Source organism: Trachypithecus francoisi, unplaced genomic scaffold (genome assembly GCF_009764315.1).
Source record: "Trachypithecus francoisi isolate TF-2019V2 unplaced genomic scaffold, Tfra_2.0 Lachesis_group20, whole genome shotgun sequence".
Taxonomy (NCBI): Eukaryota; Metazoa; Chordata; class Mammalia; order Primates; family Cercopithecidae; genus Trachypithecus; species Trachypithecus francoisi.
In genome coordinates this window covers 54851709-54871925 of record NW_022681466.1, presented here as the reverse complement: position 1 = coordinate 54871925, position 20217 = coordinate 54851709, and the positions used below count along the sequence as shown (strand labels likewise).

The 20217-nt window shown below is 53.6% G+C and overlaps 1 protein-coding gene across 3 annotated transcripts in view; it reads left to right on the top strand.

The window, feature by feature from the left end:
* The window catches only part of SEZ6 (seizure related 6 homolog), a 49972-nt gene that overhangs the window by 7096 nt on the left and 22659 nt on the right, over window positions 1-20217 (top strand). For all 3 annotated transcript variants that reach the window (XM_033181865.1, XM_033181864.1, XM_033181863.1), the window contains exons 2-3: window positions 16247-16915; window positions 18187-18320. In XM_033181865.1, the coding sequence (XP_033037756.1) occupies window positions 16247-16915; window positions 18187-18320 (803 nt within the window). The remainder of the gene's footprint in view (window positions 1-16246; window positions 16916-18186; window positions 18321-20217) is intronic.

Here is a 20217-nt window from a genome sequence, read left to right as displayed (position 1 = left end):
AGATACAGATGAGATGACAAACAGCATCTATATGATCCAACTACTCTGGCCTCCAGAAGGACAGGAGACTCCTGGCCAGGAACTGCTCAAGGCCTCAGTTTCTCATTTGTAGCAAAAGAGTTTGTCTCTGGGGTCCCTGGGCGAATCCATGATGGGTGCCTTTCATCAAAACCCTTCCTATCTCTGGTGGGTCAGGTGTGCCCCCGAAGAGCAGGTACAGGGCTTCTCCTGCCACTGGACAGCTCTGGCTGTTGGAGGATCCTCCTCTCAAGGGGTGGGGGGGCTTCTGGTTTCTTCCCAGTCACCACCCGCCTGATTTCCTTTGATCCTGATGCTGTTCCATTAAAGAGCTGGAACAAGGACAGGCATCACGAATTTGTGGTGGGGAAAGAAGGAGGACACCCGCGACTTGGATTCTGCAGCACCAAATTGCACGTGCTGCAGAATCTCTCCTCACGATACCCTCCTTCCCATGCCCTCCCTCCCTATCCCTGGGTCCCCGGGGCCAGCCAGAACCTTGACACTGTGGTATCAACTTTGGCATCTCTCTCAGTCTCTCCATCCCCCCTCCCAACAGCCTCTTCTCTCTACCCTCAAGCCCCTCCCTCTAACTGGTCAAGAGTCTGGGAGGACAGAACTTGGGGTCACAGTGGAAAAATGCCTAAACCACTAAGTGCCCCCCATGCTCATGAGCATGCTGTTTTACCCCTCTTTGCTCATGGCTCCTTGTTAAAGACACCAAAGCGGACCCTTCTCCTCCCCACTTCCAGCCCCATCCCTCCTCCCTCCCCATAGCTTCTCCCTCCCTCCCTCCTTCCCTCCCTCCCTTCCTCCCAGCTCAGCAGCTGAGTCCCAACTCCTTTGTCCCCCAGGCAGCCACCTGCTGAGTGTCTGGCCTGGGTCCCACCAGCCAGCAGGTGCCTAAGGAGTCCCAGAGCCTGGGATTGGGGGCAGGGTGGCATCAGGCAGTGTGGGGAGCCAAGTTCTGCTCAAGGAGGAGGGAGGAGTCTTAAAAGAAGAACATAAGAGGAAGAAACCTGGTCAGGGAGTCAGGACTGCAGGGTTTATACCCAGTGCTGGGTTTTGCTGGCTGGGTGGCCTTGGGCAAGTTGTGTCACACCCCTATGCCTCAGTTTCCTTGAGAATTCATGATGCCTGTCCCTGCCCCACCTCTTTTGTGGGGCAGCATTAAGATCAAAGGAAATCAGGGTGGGGGGATGATTACTGGGAAGAAACCACAAGACCCCTTAAGAGGAGTCCCCTCAAACAGCCAGAGATGCCCATTACCAGGAGAGGCTGATTTGTCAGGCATCTCTGCAGGGGCTAAATCATACATCCCAGGAGTCCAGGGCTGGACCGCTGAGGCAGGGGTGGGGGTGAGCACCAGTTGGTTTGGGTCTGTCCAAAAAGGTGAGACTAGCAATGCAGAGGGACCAAGGCCAGGGTGCTTCTGAGGCCTTCGCCCTGGCTTGCTGCTCTGATGGACATTGTCTTAGACATTGTTTATCTCTAGCAGAGAGATATGCTGGTGATTTGATACCTCTGGTCCAGCAGCTGGCAGGCCCCCTCCTGTCATGAAGGCCTATTTTCTGGCTGGTCAGAGGAAAGGTAAGAGATGGAGTCAATTTTGTAGACCAAAGAGCCCCTGGCAAAAGGGGCATCTCTGGGCAAAGGTGTGAAGGTTGGATCAAACAAGGCAGGCATGAGAGCGGTCATCCATGCATTTACTTCTCTAGATCCCCGTGGCCCCCTTCCCTCACTTCCCACCCATCTCCTGGCAGAGCCCCAGTCTTGCCCTACTGGGTCCAATCACTTCTTTCCCATGCCTCCCTCTGCCTGCCAGCCAGGCTAGAAAGAGCCTGTTGCTCAGGTCGAGTGATGCCTCTGAGGCGACAGCCACTTGGTGTCCTAATTCTGGTCTGTGCTGTAATTCTATCCCTGATGCTGCCTCTGGTGACCCCTGGTCCTTTCCTACACAGAGCTGCACACACAGGAGACTGAAAGAGACAAGGGAGGTGGGCTTAGCCTTCTCAACTCAAGGTGTCCACACAGCCAGCTCTGCAGGGTCCTTGGAGGTCAAAACAAGGTGGAGGCAAGGGACAGGCCTGAGAGGCTGGGGGCTGTGCAGCTGGGCCCATCTGGTGTTCCTGAGGTTCTGGGGAGAGGAAGCCCTAGATGTGCTGGTAGCCATGTCTACGTGCATTTCTGCCTGGCTTGTTCACCTGTCCTTGAGTGTCTGTGTCCATATATCCCTGCATGTCTGTGCCCTCTGTCCCTGCATCCTAGGACTGTGGCCTGAGTATAAGGTACAGCAGGCCCCAGCTCAGACTGGTCTCACTCCCTCCTTGCAGCCCATTCCAGTCTCTTCCTCCCCAATCTTAGGCTCCACTGACCCCTCAAGGAGACTCATAACTGGAGCTGCTGCTGCTATTTTTAGCAGCTCTGCACCCCTCCCCTCCCCTCCCCCACTCAGGTTTGCTGGGGAAGTGAAGGGCCAGGCCAGCCTCATGGGCTGGAGTGCTGGGCAGGCGGGGCCCCTTCCCCTCAGGCCCACAAGACCTTGGAGAACAAAAGGTGCCTGGGATACCCCACAGGTGCAGGGCCCACACGCTGGGGCAGGTAAAGCTCATCCCACCTGCCTGGGACTGGGAGAGGTCCCAGGCTGCCCTCCCTCTGCCCTGACAACCTCGCCAAATCCCTAAGGGCAGAGCCCAGGCCTCCAGTGACTCCTCCCTAGGCCATTTGGAAATAAGGCTGGAGTTTCTGCATCTCCTACACAGAGGCTGGGAGAGGCAGAAAGGAGCTCAAAGTGTCAGGATGTGGAGAGGAGGGAGGCACGCCTGGAGGAAGTGGCCCACCCAGGGACCTCCAGTACTGCCCTTGCACTCCCCAGCAGGGCTTCAGGCCCCTACTACAGCTCAACTCTGCCAAAAGACCACCATTAGAGCTCATTGCCTTCCACACCCTTGAGCCTTCACCCTGGGTCCCACCACCACCACTGCTACAGCTGCTCTGGAAACTCGCATCAGCTGGGAAAAGGTACGGTAGGGCAGTTCAAGGGATCTGAACTGAGAGACCAAGGAGGGAGTCCTCTGGTCGCAGGCCATCTTTGTTTTCAAAGTCTTTTGTTCCTGCATCTGTCCTTCTGTCTGTCTCTTGAGCTTAGCAGGACAAGGATGCCCCAGGGTCTGCCTCCCAGGCCCAGCTAGACCACCTCCCACAGGTCACGTCAGCTCTCAGACCTTGTTTCTCCACCTGTGGGATGGAGAGGATTAATCAGATGGTGTAGATGATAGGGCAGCATGGAGTCCAGCACACAGCAGCTGCCCAGAAACCTTAGTGCTCTCTCCGGGCCCTCTTCTCACACTTCCATCCCCTACTCCTATTCCTCACCTCATGCACCCCTGCCACCACATACATGCACACACACAGAGACACACACACAAATATGCTCACACACCTACACACTTACACATGTGCACACACACAGACATACAAACACATACACACAGCCTAGCCCTCCAGATGCTCAGCAGAGGGAGATGAGGAGACAGGCTCCAGCGCACACAAAAGAAAAGTGGCAAGTTAGCTGGGCGCGGTTGCTCACGCCTGTAATCCCAGCACTTTGGGAGGCTGAGGCAGGTGGATCACAAGATCAGGAGATCAAGACCATCCTGGCTAACATGGTGAAACCTGCCTCTACTAAAAAACACAAAAATTAGCCAGGCTCAGTGGCGAGCGCCTGTAGTCCCAGAACTTTGGGAGGCTGAGGTGGGTGGATCATGAGGTCACGAAATCGAGACCATCCTGGCTAACACGGTGAAATCCCATCTCTAATAAAAATACAAAAATTAACCAGGCGCGATGGCAGGCGCCTGTAATCCCAGCTACTCGGGAGGCTGAGGCAAGAGAATTGCTTGAACCTGGGTGGCAGAGGTTGCAGTGAGCCAAGATTACGTCACTGCACTCCAGCCTGGGCGACAGAGTGAGACTCCGTCTCAAAAAAGGAAAAAACAACAACAAAACAAAAAACAAAAGTCGGTAACCAAGTACTGTATGAAAAACTGGCCAGGCCCAGAGAGGCCGGGCAACCCCAAGGTCACATAGCCTGTCAGTGGCAGAGCTCCCTCCATGCTCAAGGCCTTCTAATAAGGTCTCACCAGGCTCCTCAGCGTCCACAGCTAAGAATAGACACGCTAGGGACCTCCAGGGTAGTGAGTGGCCAGAACTCACCTCAGCATCAGGGTAGCCCAGGGGTCTGGGCTCACGGCCCCTCCATCTACAGCCAACCTGTCCGACTGCATCTCCTCCCAGAAGCAGCAGACAAAAGTAACCACAGGGCAAAGGTCACACAGTCAGGGAGGTAACTTTGGTCCTGGTGCACAAAACAAGCCCCTTCATCTGACCCAAATGCCGCAGAGGCTTGGGGCTGCCAGGCTGGTGATTCAGCTCAGAAGTGAACACATGTGTTGGAACAGCCCCAGTGGTGTTGCCTTTTGAACCTCAGGACAGAGGCTGGGAGGGGGCAGTAGTCCAGAGATGCTGGCCAGAAGGAACCTGCTCTCCAGCCCTGGCATCTCATTGCCCTGTCTTGATGGGCTCCATGGCTAGGAAGGACTGTCTTTGGTGGGTATGTGGAGCCAGGCAGTAGGGCAAAGGATGGAGGGGATGCTATTCCTCCCTAGATCAACCCTTGTCCCCCAACTTTGCCACTGCACTGGACAGAGCTGACCCTGGTACTGGCTCCAGGGAGAATGCAGTTCCTGCCTCCACATCCTTCCTTGTCCCAGCTGACACTTCGAAGATTTTCCACTCAGAAAAATATGGCCTCTGCTGCTCATATGGTGGTGGTAGAAGTGTCTGGCACAGAGGGAGGGCTGTGAGCCGAGCACCCAGCTCAGGGCCACATACCTCTGCCCACTTGCTCCACACCCCTACCTTGGGGCCAGTGGGTAGCTCCTCATTCTCTGCCTGCTAACGTAGCAGGTAGGAGAAGGGGCCTGGGGCTAGCAGATGGACAGGAGGAGCTGATGGACAGAAACCCCTCCAGGGAGAGAACGAAGCCCGGTTCCCAGCTCCAGCCCTACCTAGGACTCTGCCCTGGCCACACTCCTGGGAGCTGGCATAAGCAGGGTGAGGTACAGCAGATTGATTATTTATCAGACTGGTGAGGGGGTGATGCCAAGATCATTCCTTCCATCCTACCCCAGGGGCTGGGGTCAACTCCTGCCCCTACCTCAAGGTCAGTCCCTCCCTCTCACCTAAACCCCACTCCAGGCCCCCAGCTCTGGTGCCACCTGCCCAGTCTGAGGAACTGTGGGCAGGCAGGGCTGGGGTCCCCAGGGCCAGCAGGCAGACAGGAGAGGGGAGCACAGGGCTGCAGGGGAAGGTGTAGAATGCAGCAGGTGACACAGGAGCAGAGGCCTCATTCATCACCTCTCCAGCCCCCAACTCTGCAGTGGCAAGACCATATTAGATTGTAAATTGGAAAGCAGAGAACGTGGCAGTTAGCTGGGAGCTCCCTTTCCCCTGGGCCCCTGGTCACAGCCTCATGGGAGGGAGGGGACACTGGAGCAAAGAGGACTGGCCCAGCCACAGCCCCGACTAGTCTTTCCCTCCCCCACCTACCCAGAGTCTGAGACGCTGTCCAGGACAGACGGCCCTGGGGTGGGTCAGGTCAGGGCCCAAGGAGAGGGCAGAGTGAAAAGGAGGGGCACAACAGCCACCTTGGAGAGAAATATATCCCTTCTTTTGAGGAGTAGGGACTTTCGGGGCTTGGGGACTGCTTGAAGCCAGGTCCCAGGGTGTGGCATCCTTGGGCAGGGACACATGGCAGTGATTTGTGGCACAGGCATGTATTTGGACCTTCACATGCACATGCACTTGGACACACACACACACACACATTCCAGGGCTCGTGCACACATGCTCACACAAAGCAGCAGCCAAGGCAGTAGACATTTTCGTCCCAGGCTATGGAACAGGCAGACTCAGTTCAAACTCTTTATTTGCCACTTTCCTCTGTGTGAACTAGGAGGATTCACTTTGCCTCTCAGCCTCAGTTTCTTCATAGGCCAAGCGTAAACTATTGATTCCAAGCACAAAGGGCTGCCACTCTAGGTGGAAGACAGCTCTTTGTGAAGTGCATGGCTGGCCCATAGTGGGTGCTCAGTAAATGCGAGTGCCTATTCCTGTGCCCGAGGCCAGGCAGCTGCTCTGGGGTAGTAGCCAGGCCATATACTCTGCCCTCCGTGCTGCTGGCTGGGCAGTGAGGCAGGGGCAAGCCAACAGAGCGCAGCAAACGTTCCCCTGGAACACACATGTGAGGGCAAAGCACGAGGCTAAGTGTTCCTGGCTGTCCTCCACCCATAAAATCCTCCTAAACTGGCTCTGCCTGAGCTTCCAGAATTGCCCATCATACATCCAACCCTCAGAGCACCAGTGCACGGCCAAGAAAGCAAACCTTATCGGTGGATGATAAGAATCCTCCCTGAGGAATGAGTGGCTGCTACACCCAGCTCCCCGAGGCCTTTCCAAAAAACCCGAAGAAGTCCAGGGCTCCTTGTCACCTCTCCCTGCCAATCCCAAGTTGCAGTTTTCCTGGACCCAAAAGAAGGGGAGCAGACACCCTATCTTAACTCTTTTCCAGGAGTCCCACCCTGGATTCTTCCTCACTGAGAGGTGGTGAATACTGTAAGGCTGAGATATTCACTTTCCATTATGGTAGCCACTGACCACATGTGGCTATTTAAATAAAAACTGGCCAGGCGCTGTGGCTAACACCTGTAATCCCAGCACTTTGGGAGGCTGAGGCAGGCAGATCACGAGGTCAGGAGTTTGAGACCAGCCTGACCAACATGATAAAACCCCATCTCTACTAAAAATACAAAAATTAGCCAGGCTTGGTGGTGCACAGCTGTAATCCCAGCTACCTAGGAGGCTGAGGCAGGAGAATCACATGAATCCGGGAGGCAGAGGTTGCAGTGAGCCAAGATCATGCCACTGCATTCTAGCCTGGATGACAGAGCAAGATTCCATCTCAATAAATAAATAAATAAATAAATAAATAAATAAATAAATAAATAAAGGCTGGGAGCAGTGGCTCACGCCTGTAATCCCAGCATCTTGGGAAGCCAAACTCCTGAGGTCAGGAATTTGAGATCAGCCTGGCCAACATGGTGAAACCTCATCCCTACTGAAAATACAAAAATTAGTTGGCCATGGTGGCACATGCCTGTAGTCCCAGCTACTTGGGAGGCTGAGGCAGGAAAATTGCTTGAACCCAGGAGGCAGAGGTTGTGGTGAGATGAGATCATGCCACTGCACTCTAGCCTGAGCGACAGAGTGAGATTGTCTCAAAAAAAAAAGTTTTTTTAATAAACAAATAAATAAATGGGAGACCAGAGTTGTATTACTACTCAATTCAGCCTCCCTGAATATTTGGAGGCTAGGGTCTTGGTGGCTTTTTGGTTTTTTACTATTATTATTATTATTATTTGGAAGTCATCTTTCAAGCCTGAAGGAGGCTAGGCTTTTTTATAGCCGGTGGTCGGAGAATGGATGCTGCTGACTGGTTGGGGATGAAATCATAGGGGTCTGGAAAATGGTCCTCCTATACTGAGTCCACTTCTGGGTAGGGGCCACAGGACCCAGGAGTCATGAGTCTTAAGCCAGGTGGAGCCATCTTGTCAACAGAAATGCAAAAGTCTTGCCAGTCACGGTGGCTCACACCTGTAATCCCAGCACTTTGGGAAGCGGAGGTGGGCAGACTGCTTCAGTTCAGGAGTTCTAGACCAGCCTGGGCAACATGGTGAAACCCCATCTCTATTAAAAATACGAAAACTGGTGGCACACGCCTGTAATCCCAGCTACTTAGGAGGCTGAGGTGGGAGAATCACCTGAGCCTGGGAGGTCAAGGCTGCAGCAAGCCAAGACCATGCCACTGCACTCCAGCCTGGGTGACAAAGTAAAGAAAAAAAGAAATGCAAAAGTCTAAAAAGATATCTCAACAAACCAATCATAGGTTCTACAATAGTGAGGTCATTTACAGGAGGAATGGGGAAAGTTGCAAATCTTGTGACTTCCAGAATAATGGCTGCTAATTGTTTAACTAAGCCTACATCTCAGCAGAATTCAGGTCCCTCTCATCCTCTGACCTGGTGGTCTTTCATTCTTTTTTTTTTTTTTTTTTTTTTTTTGTGGGTAGGGGATGGAGTTTCACTCTTGTGGCCCAGGATGGAGTGCAATGGTGCTATTTCAGCTCACTGCAACCTCCGCCTCCCAGATTCAAGTGATTCTCCTGCCTCAGCCTCCTGAGTAGCTGGGATTACAGGTGTGCACCACCACGCTCAGCTAACTTTTGTATGTTTAGTAGAAATGCGGTTTCACCATGTTGGCCAGGCTGGTCTCGAACTCCTGACCTCAGGTGATCCACCCATTTCGGCTTCCCAAAGTGCTGGGGTTACAGGCGTGAGCCATCGCACCCGGCCTCTTTCATTAGTTTTTAAAAGGTGGTTTAGTTTTGGGAAAGGCTATTATCATTTAAACTACAAACTAAATTTCTCCCAAAGTTAGCTTGGCCCATACCCAGGAATGACCAAGGGCAGCCTGGAGGTTAATGATAAGATGGAGTTTGTTAGATCACATCTAAATTTCACTGTCATAATTTTCTCACCATTATAATTTTGGCAAAGGTGGTTTCAAGCCCAGTCTGGGCAACATAGCAAGACCCTCATCTCTAAAAATAAGATAAATAAATAAAAATATTTCCATCATCACAAAGTTCTATTGGACAGTGCTGCTCTAGGGCTAGACAACTCAGGTTTGAATCAGACACATCCAAACTGCTAATGCATTTCCCTGGGTCTCAGTGTCCTCATCTATAAAATGGGATAATAAAAGTTGCCATCTCATAAAGTTATTATGGGGATTAATTCTGGTAAAGCACTTAGAGTATTGCTGGGCATGTGGTAAATGTATACTCAGTAAACAGCAGCATTCAATATTTTTATTTATAGAGCCCTTCGTGGTTCACTAGATCCTGCAATGTGAGAACTGGCAGGGACCCATTTTACTGATGAAAATATGGAAACTCAGGTTGTGGAAGTGACTTGTGCTGTGGGGACCTGGCCTGTCAAGGGTGGGATGAGGATAGCATGGCCTGACTCCTAGCTGGTGCCCACTACCTCCACCCATGCTCCCTCCATGTGACAATGAGACCCCAACTCTGGAGATGCCAAAGCCCACAGTTACCCCTGTCCCCAACCAGGACAGCTCAGGAGGTAGTGGGCTCTCTGTCCCCGGAGGCAAGCCCACAGATAATAGACAGCTCCAGATTGGAGGGTTCACTCTTCCCAGTAGTTGGGCTAGATGTCCCAGCCCCAACCTGAGTCCCAACCCTGCCCCAAGTTTGCTGTGTGACCTGGGAAAACCCTCTGGACTTGGTTTCCTCTTGGGTAAGTGAGGGAGGGATGAGATGCTCACAAAGGCTACAAGGGCTCAGGTTCTGGGAACCAGCCACTGCCTCGCCTAAAGCCTGGCCAAGAGGAGGTGCCCCCATTCTCATTCGCAATCCAAATTTGACTGGACTGCAGGGGTTGACCAAGAAAGAGAGGGTGGTGAGAGGCTGTGATGGGGATGATCAGTGGCAGGGGAAGAGAGGGTAGTCTGGGGCAATGGGGACCCACCAGCTTGTGCCAGCAGACACTCCCCATCAACTGCCAGTTGGGGCTGTGATGGGGCACTGCCAAGGGCTGGCTGCCCATCTTCTCCCTGCAGGACCTGCTCCTGCCCACCCTGCTGGCCAAGGGCTAGGCACTTTGGGGAGCAGGGTGCCTTCTGAGTGTGCAGAGAGGCAGAATCAGGGCTTGGAAATAGTGTGCCCTGAGCCCAGCCTTCACTATGCCTAGCACCAGGGAGAGAAATGGGAAGAGAGATATCCACTGCTGGATCCTTGCCTAGGGGACACAAGCTGTTCATGTGTTAGGAGCCTACCAGGAAGTGCCCCCAGGAGGTCAAGAGAAGGGCCAGCCAAGGATGGCTCTCCAGAGGAGGATAGGAACTGACCTGTGAAGGATGGGGAGGGTTTGCAGAGGCAAAGGAGTAGAGAAGCCATGGCAAGGAGACAGAATCGCGTGAGCAAATGGAGCCAAAATGGGGAAGGCACCTGTTCTGGAAATGAGAAGGTCCTTTTGAGTGTATCTGTGTCCAACCCAACAACTGCCCCTCCAGGACACGACCAGAACACCCTTCCCCATCATTCAAGCTGCAGGGCTCCTGGCATGAGTACCCTAGGATAGTGGTGTCCAGCTTGGTGGGGAGATAGGAGGCCCCAGGTGCTACAGCTGAAAGCCAGCAAGAGCAGTAGACAGCTGAGCTATGGAGCTGTCCAGCTTTGGGTTCCAGTCCCAGGCTCTGCCATCATTAGTTGCGTGACCTTGAACAAGTTACATAACCATTCCAGGCCCCAGTGTCTTTATCTCTTGGGATAATGTCTCAAACCTCCTGGAGCAAGGGGAGAATGAGAAATTAGGTATGAGGGCACTGAGTGCATGGTCAGCACACAGTGGGCACAGAGTAAGTGAATGGCAGCTCTTGCCAGCCCCAGTTTCCTGGCTACAGACCACAGGAGACAGAATGTGTCCATTCGGCTATAGCTTCTGGGTGACCTTGGAGGAGCCACGCCCCTGCTCAGGGCCTTAGTTTCCTCATCTGTCTCCCTGTCAATATAGGCAGATGGACAGCAGCAAACCTGCCTCAGGTGCTGGACACTGTGGGGGTAATTATTTCAGCAGCACATGGAACTGGAAGCCTCTAGAACTAAGCCTCAGATCCCAGCGGCCCTATATAGCCCTGCCAGCCTCTAGCTGGGGCCTCACAGTACAGAGGGCAGGGCTGGGCCCGTAGAACTGTACTGTAAGGATGGACTCTGGCTCTGGGGGGCTCAAACACTCTCAGCTCCCTCAGGTTCTCGGATAATAGGGGTCTGCAGGGACCAGGCCCTCACTAATCCCCTATTAAAACTTGAAAGGGGCCAGGGAACCTCCAGAATAAACTCATTCATTAACTTTTATGGGATAATAAATGGATCCCATTAAATTCTCATTCTCCCCATGCCGGGCCAGCTTAACCTCTGGAACTCAGAGAAGTGGGCCCCCTGCCCGCCCTGTCCCTCAGGTTCCCCCTTGCCCCCACACGCTGTCATGCCCTCCCCAGAAGCTGACAGTTGGTGCTGCCACGAGGCGGAGATCAGACCTGAACTTGTCCCAGAACTTTGGCTCCTGTGCCTGCCCACCTCGGAGGGGCCAGAGGCTTGGGGAAGAGCTGGCACCTCTTCAGGGGCTGCCAGAGTGACAGGCAGTGCCGCCTGCCCTTCCAGAGGCTACAGTGGGTGACAGTATATGTCTGTCCATAGATGAGCCCTCCCCAAACCCAGTATGTCTTCACTCCACAGATGAGCAGACAGAGGCTTGAGGGGGCAGCCCCCGCCCGGGTCACACAGCTAGTGTTGCATCGATTTGGGATTGGAACCCAAGGTTTTCTGGCTGACTGGTACAGAAAGATCTGCAGAAACAGCAGCGCTGCAGGGGCAGGCCAGCTGGCCCTGAGGTGGCACCACTGCCTGGTACGGTGGTTCCTCCAGGCTGGGGCACTGTGTAATGACTCCAGATCCACCGCACACCATCACTGTGAACCTGGGCAAGCTCCTGGGCCTCACTGAGCCTCGGTTTCCCCATCTATAAGACAGAGGCCATAACACCTACCTAGCTGGACGCTAGAAGAGGCCCCAGTCCTTAAGGCTTCCCCTAAACACAGGCTGGGCCCCACCCGCCATCCCGAGCCAGATCTGGCGGGGGTGGAGCGCATGGGGCCTCCGCTCCACCCTCACCCAGCTGGGCCCTGGGAATTGGGGCGGGGTAAGCAGTCCTCTCAAGGAGTCTCAGGCTGGGGTTGGGGGGAAGGGGCCTCCAATCCCAAGAGGGGCCGTAGCGGGGCGGTGCGGGCAGGGAGGCGGGAGCGGGAGAGAATCCACCGGGGAGGCATCCTGAATGGCTCATTAGTGCCGATGAAAGCCTTTTTTCATTTCGTCTAAATACTTTAAACAGGGCTCCCTCCGATGTCTATTTGCATAGCTTAAGAGCTAATGCGGGGGGAGGGCCCAGGCGGCGGCGGGGGCCATGCCGGGGCTGGGGTCTGCAGGCGCCGGGAAGTTCCTGGGCTGTCTCCACCCGGGATGGCGTGCGGGGAGGGGAGGGGTGTTTCCCGGACCCAGCCCACTTGGAGAATACAGCCCCAGGCCCTGCGGGAGGGGAGGACCGAGCAACAGGGAGTGCATCCTGTGTTCTCGCACCAGGTGGGCCTGGCAAGTGGGGATCACGGGGGACAATCTTGCTGCCACCCACCGCTGTGTCCCCCACGGACATGCAGGGCCTTGAAGGTGGCCACCCTTTGCATGGTGCAGTATTATCCTTGTTTTATGGATGAGGTCTTTGATATCCTCAGGGTCACACATGCTGCCACCCAACATGGAACATGGGTAGTCCCCCAGAGAGGAGGGACCCCTACCTGCCAGGGGCCAGCCCCTTCCTACCCTAGAAGCCTGCCTCAGTGTTCCCTCGACAGGGGCTGCCCAACCTCTGACTGTGGCCTTCTCCCTCAGCCTTCAGAACTCTGCTATTCAGGGCACGTAGATTCCCACAAAATCCTTGCAAAGTACCCATTTTATAGCAAAGGAGGTGAAGGCTCTGAGAGGCAACTTGCCAGGCTTACATGACTTTTAAGTGGCAGAACTGACACTTGAACCCAGGTCTGTGTGGCTCTGTGCCCTGGCACAGCAGTGTTGTTGGGTCTCCGGTTTGGGTTCGTGGCTCAGATGTGCTTCAGGCATGGGGTGGGGACTTCCCTGGGTCCCAGCCAGAAGGCTTCCGGAGGGCCTGCTCAACCAGGGCCCAACCCAAGTCCCCATGCCAGAAGTTCTGGCCCCAGACTTCTAAATGGCGTGAGATCTTTGACAAGTCCTTACCTCTCCCTGGACTTAGTTTCTTCAGCTGGCTGGGGTGTTCTCTGCTGTGTAGCTCCAGTCTCTCCCTCCCATGAGGCAGGTGGGTGCGTGGAAAGACCTAGGGCTTTGAAGCCAGATCAACGTAGGTTTAAGTCCCAGCTGCATCACTGCGAGACTTCAGGTGAGTCCTTGTCTCACCTCTCTAGGCTTCAGGTCTTTGTAAAGTGGAAATAAAATTCCCATCTCCCAGAGGCGCAGCATCCATTAAATGATACAAAGTCTGGGAAGGACCTGACACAGTAGTGATGAGACTGGGCATCGGAGCCCCTGACACCTTCTTCTGCTGTCCCCTGTATCATACGCTCCCTTTGTCAGTCCCTGCACCCCTGAATTCAGTCAGCCCAGGCAGAAAGAAGCCCCTATCCCCTGGCCACAATCCTGGGAAAGTAGGAGACAGGTCACAGGACCTCAGGCCTCCAACAGAGTCAACCAGGGGGTCTGGAGATGCCCTCTCCCCAGAAATGGCTTGTCTCCCAGAGGTTATCTTACCCTCTCTGACAGCGGGTGGCACCTGCTGGGACCAAATGGCAGCTGATTTTGGAATCAATTTGCTTGTTTGATATGCTATCTCGATCCCAGATAGCACAACAGTGATGGGAGGTGCCCATTAGTGCTGCTCCATTGCTCAGCACCCACCTGGCAGCCAGCAGGAAGAGCTGTGCCTGCCTTGGTCACTTCCTGAATTAGAGGATCTCTGTGCACTCCCTCTCCCAGGGAAGAGTCCCACAGGTACCTACTTTGAGAGCCAAGGGCCATATCTCTTGTTGGGTACTCTGGAAAGGGGCCACATAAACAATGCCTGGCTCTAGGGGGCTCCAATCTATGTGATTAGAAATGCACCCCTTCCTTGTGCCATGCTAGAATCAGTCTCAGCTTACCTGGCAAAGCCTGTGTGACATCTGGGGGGTGGGCAAAAAGAGGAGCCCTGTTCTGGCATGTCACAGGCACTGCCTGGACCTTCCGTAACTAATTCAGATGAAAGACAGGCACTGGTGGACCATCTGCTCTGGGGGGTATGGGCCTGGCTGGACATCTAGATTGGATGGCGTTGTCAGTGCCTGGCATACAATGCCAAGACACAGATGGGCTGTTTTAGTGGGTATCTCAGGAAATAGCGGTTGGTCCTGGTTTCTCAGGGCTGGGGGGTGCCCAAGCTCCTCTGACCCAGAAGAATGGAGAGCCCTCCAACCTGTACCCACCTCCCCCACCCAATTTCCTCCCTCCTCCCATTTGTCTGACACATCAGAGCTGCTATGGTCTCCTGAACAGAACATAGGCCATCTGCTGCTTCCTCACGCCTGCCAATCCATGGAGTGGGTGTGAGCCTGTGGAATGACAGCCCCACCATCAGACGTGCGGAGGAAGCGACCTTCTCCTTGCAAACTCTGTGATCTCACCCCGGCTGTGTTTCCCTTCAAGTCCTCATGCAGCCATTTTGAGAGCTGTAAGGATCAGAAATATCCTCCCAGGCTTCTCAGAGCTGGCAAAATTCTGTATGAGCTGAATCTGAAGCCAGCATTCATTGACCTTTTCTTGGCAGTTAAGGATCTGGGGAGCCGAGTGGGCCACAAGCAGAATATGCATCATCTCTCCAGCTATGTGGTTGAATAAGTCAACATAATCAATAGCAGAGCAATCTGTACCTCGGACCAGAGATAGCAAATAAGTTTCATCCCCCAGAGCCAATCTCATTGATTGGTAGTGGCTGCCTGGATAACACTATGAGAAGGAAGTTGCTAAGGCCCATGTGGCCTTAGCAAGAAATAACCAAAATTGATCAGCAATGTCTGCCATGGATTAGGGGGTGGGTGGGTAGCATGCTAGATTTCCATTCTACACCTGTTTTTGACCCTGCCCTAGATGGAACCTGACTAGTGTCACCAGAAAGATTAAGGGAACTCAGGGGGACATATCAAATAGAGAAGGGATGTAATATTATCTCAGTCAATCCTAAAAAGGAAATCCAATTTTACAGATGCAAAAACTAAGGTTCAGAGAGTTTGGGTGATTTGCCTGAGGGCACACAGCTCTAGAGTAGTGGATCTGGGATTTGAAGTTATGTCTGACTAGCTCCAGAACTTGGCTCTTCCCACTCTACTCATATTACTGCTCTTTATGGACCATAAAGAGCAGTAGCTTATGGACCATGCTTTATGGACCATAAAAACAGAAAAGAGTACAAAAGAAATGATTTCCTGAGAACTGAGAGAAACTACTGGGCCCCTAACAAAGAAGTCATGCACCCATGGCCAGGTGCGGTGGCTTATGCCTATAATCCCTAGGAGGCTGAGGTGGGAGGATTGCTCGAGCCCAGGAGTTTGAGACCAGCCCAGACAACATAGTGAGACCCCCATCTCTACAAAAATTCTAAAAATTAGCCAGGCATGGTGGCAAGCACCTGTAGTCCCAGCTACTAGAAGTGGGAGTGTGGGGAGTGTGGCTGAGGTGGGAAGATCGCTTGAACCTGGGAGGTTGAGGCTGCAGTGGAGCCGTGATTGCACCACTGCATTGCAGCCTGGGCCACAGAGCAAGACCCTATCTCAAAACCAACAAACAAAAAAAGAAGTCATGCAACCATGAGGAAATCTAAAATAAAATCCCAAATATGTGACGCATTTCCTGAGGCTAATGACTAGCAGGTTCACTGAGAACGGGAAATGAACTTGAATGCCCTATCATCTCAGGCAGGAAAGACACTGTGGTGGGAGACACACTTACGCTCACTTAAGGTTTTCATCTCAATTCAACTGGTCGTGTGACTTTGAGCAAGTCACTTCCTTTCTCTGGCCTATTTCCTCATTAGTAAAATAAGGTCTCTACTTTTCATTAGGGATGGCAAATATTTGTCACGTCAGTCTGAGGTGTCAGGTGTGACCTGGTGGAGTGCTGTGTTGAGGAGGATTTTGAGGCTGAACCTGAGAACAGTAGGAAATGATGCATAGATGGGTGAGAAATGTCTACCTCTGGTGCTGGAGGAGAAAGAGTGTCTCATGTGCCACCCTTGAAGTATGTAATAGCGCCTCACTTCCAGCTCATAAATTCTGTAGTTCCGTGATTCTCAGCAGTGAGCACGCTCCTCAGGGCTCTCTGTCCAAAGAGAGCTGCCCCCCCACAACTACTCGAGCTGGGCGTGATGCTGCTCTCTGGAGCAGGGGGAGAACCTCTGACCATCCCGTATTATTCCAGGACGCTCTTCAGAGGCCCCAACCATGGGGAAAGGACAAGCCCCAGGCATCGAGGAGACAGATGGTGAGCTGACAGCAGCCCCCACACCTGAGCAGCCAGAACGAGGCGTCCACTTTGTCACAACAGCCCCCACCTTGAAGCTGCTCAACCACCACCCGCTGCTTGAGGAATTCCTACAAGAGGGGCTGGAGAAGGGAGATGAGGAGCTGCGACCAGCACTGCCCTTCCAGCCTGACCCACCTACACCCTTCACCCCGAGTCCCCTTCCCCGCCTAGCCAACCAGGACAGCCGCCCTGTCTTTACCAGCCCCACTCCAGCCACGGCTGCGGTACCCACCCAGCCGCAGTCCAAAGAGGGACCCTGGAGTCTGCAGTCAGAGCCCCCTGTGCTTCGAATCACAGCTCCCCTACCTCCAGGGCCCAGCATGGCAGTGCCCACCCTAGGCCCAGGGGAGAGACTCAGCACTACACCCCCCAGCAGAGCCTGGACACCAACCCAAGAGGGTCCTGGAGATATGGGAAGGCCATGGGTTCCAGAGGTTGTGTCCCAGGGCGCAGGGATTGGGATCCAGGGGACCATCGCCTCCTCCACAGCTTCAGGAGATGATGAGGAGACCACCACCACCACCACCATCATCACCACCACCATCACCACAGTCCAGACACCAGGTCAGCTCCCTGCTGGCTTGCAGATGTGGAAATGGGGATGAGGGAGGCTGCGGGGCCCCTAAAAGCCTGTCTCTCTGGCATTGTGCCAGCCTGCCCTGCCCTTTGGCACCAAGGGCCAGCCTATAGGAGGCATGTGGTTTGGACCCAGATAGTCCTGAGCTCAAATCCTGTTTCTTTGGCCAGGTGCAGTGGCTCATGCTTGTAATCCCAGCACTTTGGGAAGCTAAGGTCAGTGAATCATCTGAGGTCTGGAGTTCAAGACCATCCTGGCCAACATGGCAAAATCCCATCTTTACTAAAAATACAAAAATTAGCCGGGCACGGTGGCAGGCACCTGTAATCCCAGCTACTCGGGAGGCTGAGGCAGGAGAATCACTCAAACCTGGGAGGCAGAGGTTGCAGTGAGCCGAGATTGCACCATTGCATTCCAGCCTGGGCAACAACGCAAGACTCTGTCTCAAAAAAGAAAAATATTGATTCTTCCACCTATAACATGACCCTAGGAATTCTATTTAACATCTCATCTCTAAGCCTCATCTGTAAAATGGCAATAAGAAAACAAACCTCGGCCAAGCATGGTGGCTCACGCCTGTAATTCCAGCACTTCAGGAGGCCGAGGTGGGTGGATCATGAGGTCAGGAGATGGAGACCATCCTGGCTAACACGGTGAAACCCTGTCTTTACCAAAAAATACAAAAAATTAGCTGGGTGTGGTGGCGGATGCCTGTAGTCCCAGCTACTCGGGAGGCTGAGGCAGGAGAATGGTGTGAACCCAGAAGGCGGAGCTTGCAGTGAGCCAAGATTGCGTCACTGCACTCCAGCCTGGGCGACTGAGCGAGACTCTGTCTCAAAAAATATATATACAAAAAATTAGCCAGGCATGGTGGCATATGCCTATAATCCTAGCTACTCGGGAACCTGAGCAGGAGAATAGCTTGAACCCAGGAGGCAGAGGTTGCAGTGAGCTGAGATCATGCCATTACACTCCAGTCTGGGCAACAAGAATGAAACTCCATCTCAAAAAAAAAAAAAAAAAGAAAACAAAAACAAACCTCACTGAGTCACTGTGAGAACTGAGATAAGATTGCACATGGTAGGTACCCAATAAAAGGTGTTCCCCTTCCTTCAACAGGAGACTAGACATCACAAGAGGTGGTGTTCACTTCATACACACACACACACACACACACACACACACACACACGGTTCAGCCTTAGTTGGACCACTTCACCAGAGATGGCACTAGCTTTGTGTCTCCTCCTGCCTCCCAGGCCCCTGTAGCTGGAATTTCTCAGGCCCAGAGGGCTCTCTGGACTCCCCTACAGACCTCAGCTCACCCCCTGATGTTGGCCTGGACTGCTTCTTCTACATCTCTGTCTACCCTGGCTATGGTGTGGAAATCAAGGTGAGTGATCTGGATCTGGCAAGGGCAAAGCTGGGCCTGTTGTATTCTCTTTCTTCAGAGAGGCACATGCTATGAAAGGATGTGGGGATGCTTAGGAGCATCAATTGTTGGGGGTTGCCTAAGGCCAGGGCTGGGAGATGGGCCTAAAACATGGTTGGATTCTGTCCTGTGTGCTTGGCAATGGCCTAGGCCTAGAGGGGCTGTGGGAGGGGGCTCTAGCCTTGGATGGGCAGGGGATTGGGTGAGTATAAACCCTACATCTGAATCTGTGGGCTAAGCAGAGAACACAGGGCTGCCTTGTTGGGGCTGAGAGAGTCATGGAGCCTCATTCATTCATTCATTTAGCAAATGCTCTCTGAGCAGTTCCTCTGGGTCAGGTCCTGTGCTGGCCTCTGGGATGCAGAGGTAGGGTAAGACAGACCTGACCACACCATTAGAGAGGTGATCAGCTGATAAGAAAGTCAGATCTACAGCCCAGCCTCCTGTCCCCAGCCTCCCTGGGCTATCTCATCCCTCCATTAGAATTAAGACTTTCTCTTAATCCCAAGGCCTGAGGCTGCAGGTCCTCACAGATGTCCCACAGGCTCCTCAACCTCCACAAACCCAAATCTTCCTTTTGTTCCCCCAGAGCCACTCCTGTCCAGGTCAGAAACCTGGAGCAGAACCACCACAGTGCAATGTGGATGGCGTCCCTGGATGTGCAACATGGGGTCACCTTGGCCCTTCCCTGTCCCTCTTCCCCCAGTCCCATCAATTCATCCCAAAATTCTGTCACCATGACACTCCCCTCTAAATCTGTCTGCTTCTCTCCCTCCGTCCCTGCAACCACACGTGGTTTAGTCCTCACCATCCCTCCCTTGATGATGCAGTAGCTGCCTCACTGGTCCCCCCGCCCACACTTGCTCCCTACTCTACCCATCTCCACCTCTACTGCAGTCTTTTTTCTCAAATCAATCCTGCCCGCTACACCTCTCTAAGGACACCTAAATCTCTGGGTCCACCCCTAGCCACTCCTTCCCTTGTTCTTTACCCCTACTTTGCACTAAATAGCTTGCAACTAACTGAATGGGCCAACCCTTCTTTCCCAAGTCCCAACTGCACATGCTGGTCCCTCTACCTGGAAGAGTCATCCCACGATGCCCTCCCTTAGGACTCGACCCTGGCATCACCCTCTCTGGGAATTCCCTCAGATCCCCAAAGCCTAGGGCATCCCTCATCTTAGTTCTTAGCAGTCTGCCTTCCATCCATCTATTTATAGCCATCCACCTCCCCAGCTACTGTGAGCTCCTTGAGGGGTACCTTGTAGTGAAGAGCCCAGAATGGACACTCCATGCACTGACTGAATGACTGGACAAAGGAATGGAGGAAGGAAGGGATGTGGTGACATTTGACTTGAATCTTGGAGACTGACCAGGGGTGGGCAAGAGAGGCATTTAGCCCGGTTGAGGGAATCTGGCAGGGCGCTGAGAAGTGTGTCCTGCTCCCTGCTCCCTGCCTTCTGTTCTGCTTCCCGCCCATTCCAATTTCTGCATGTCCCTGGATTGGGGCCTGGAGTCGTCTAGACCTGTCCCGGGGCAATGCCTCCAGCCCTCCCCTCTCAGGATGTCAGGTCCAGGTCTCTGAATCAGACCCTGTCAGGGGGACCCTCTCCTACCCCTGTTGGGTCCCTCCCCTTCTTCCTACAACCGTTTCCTCCTACTCTGCCAAGCCCTGTGCCCCTCACTCTGGGCTGACTGGGAGGGTAATTAGGAACAGCCACCCCCCCCAAGCCATTAGCACTCAGCACTGCTTAATTAAGGTAATTAATGTAAAATCATCACCTAATGAGAGGTGGCACCGGCTGTGGCTCACTGGGTGGAAGGCACCAGCTGCAGGTGTGGGAAAGGGGGTGGAGGGG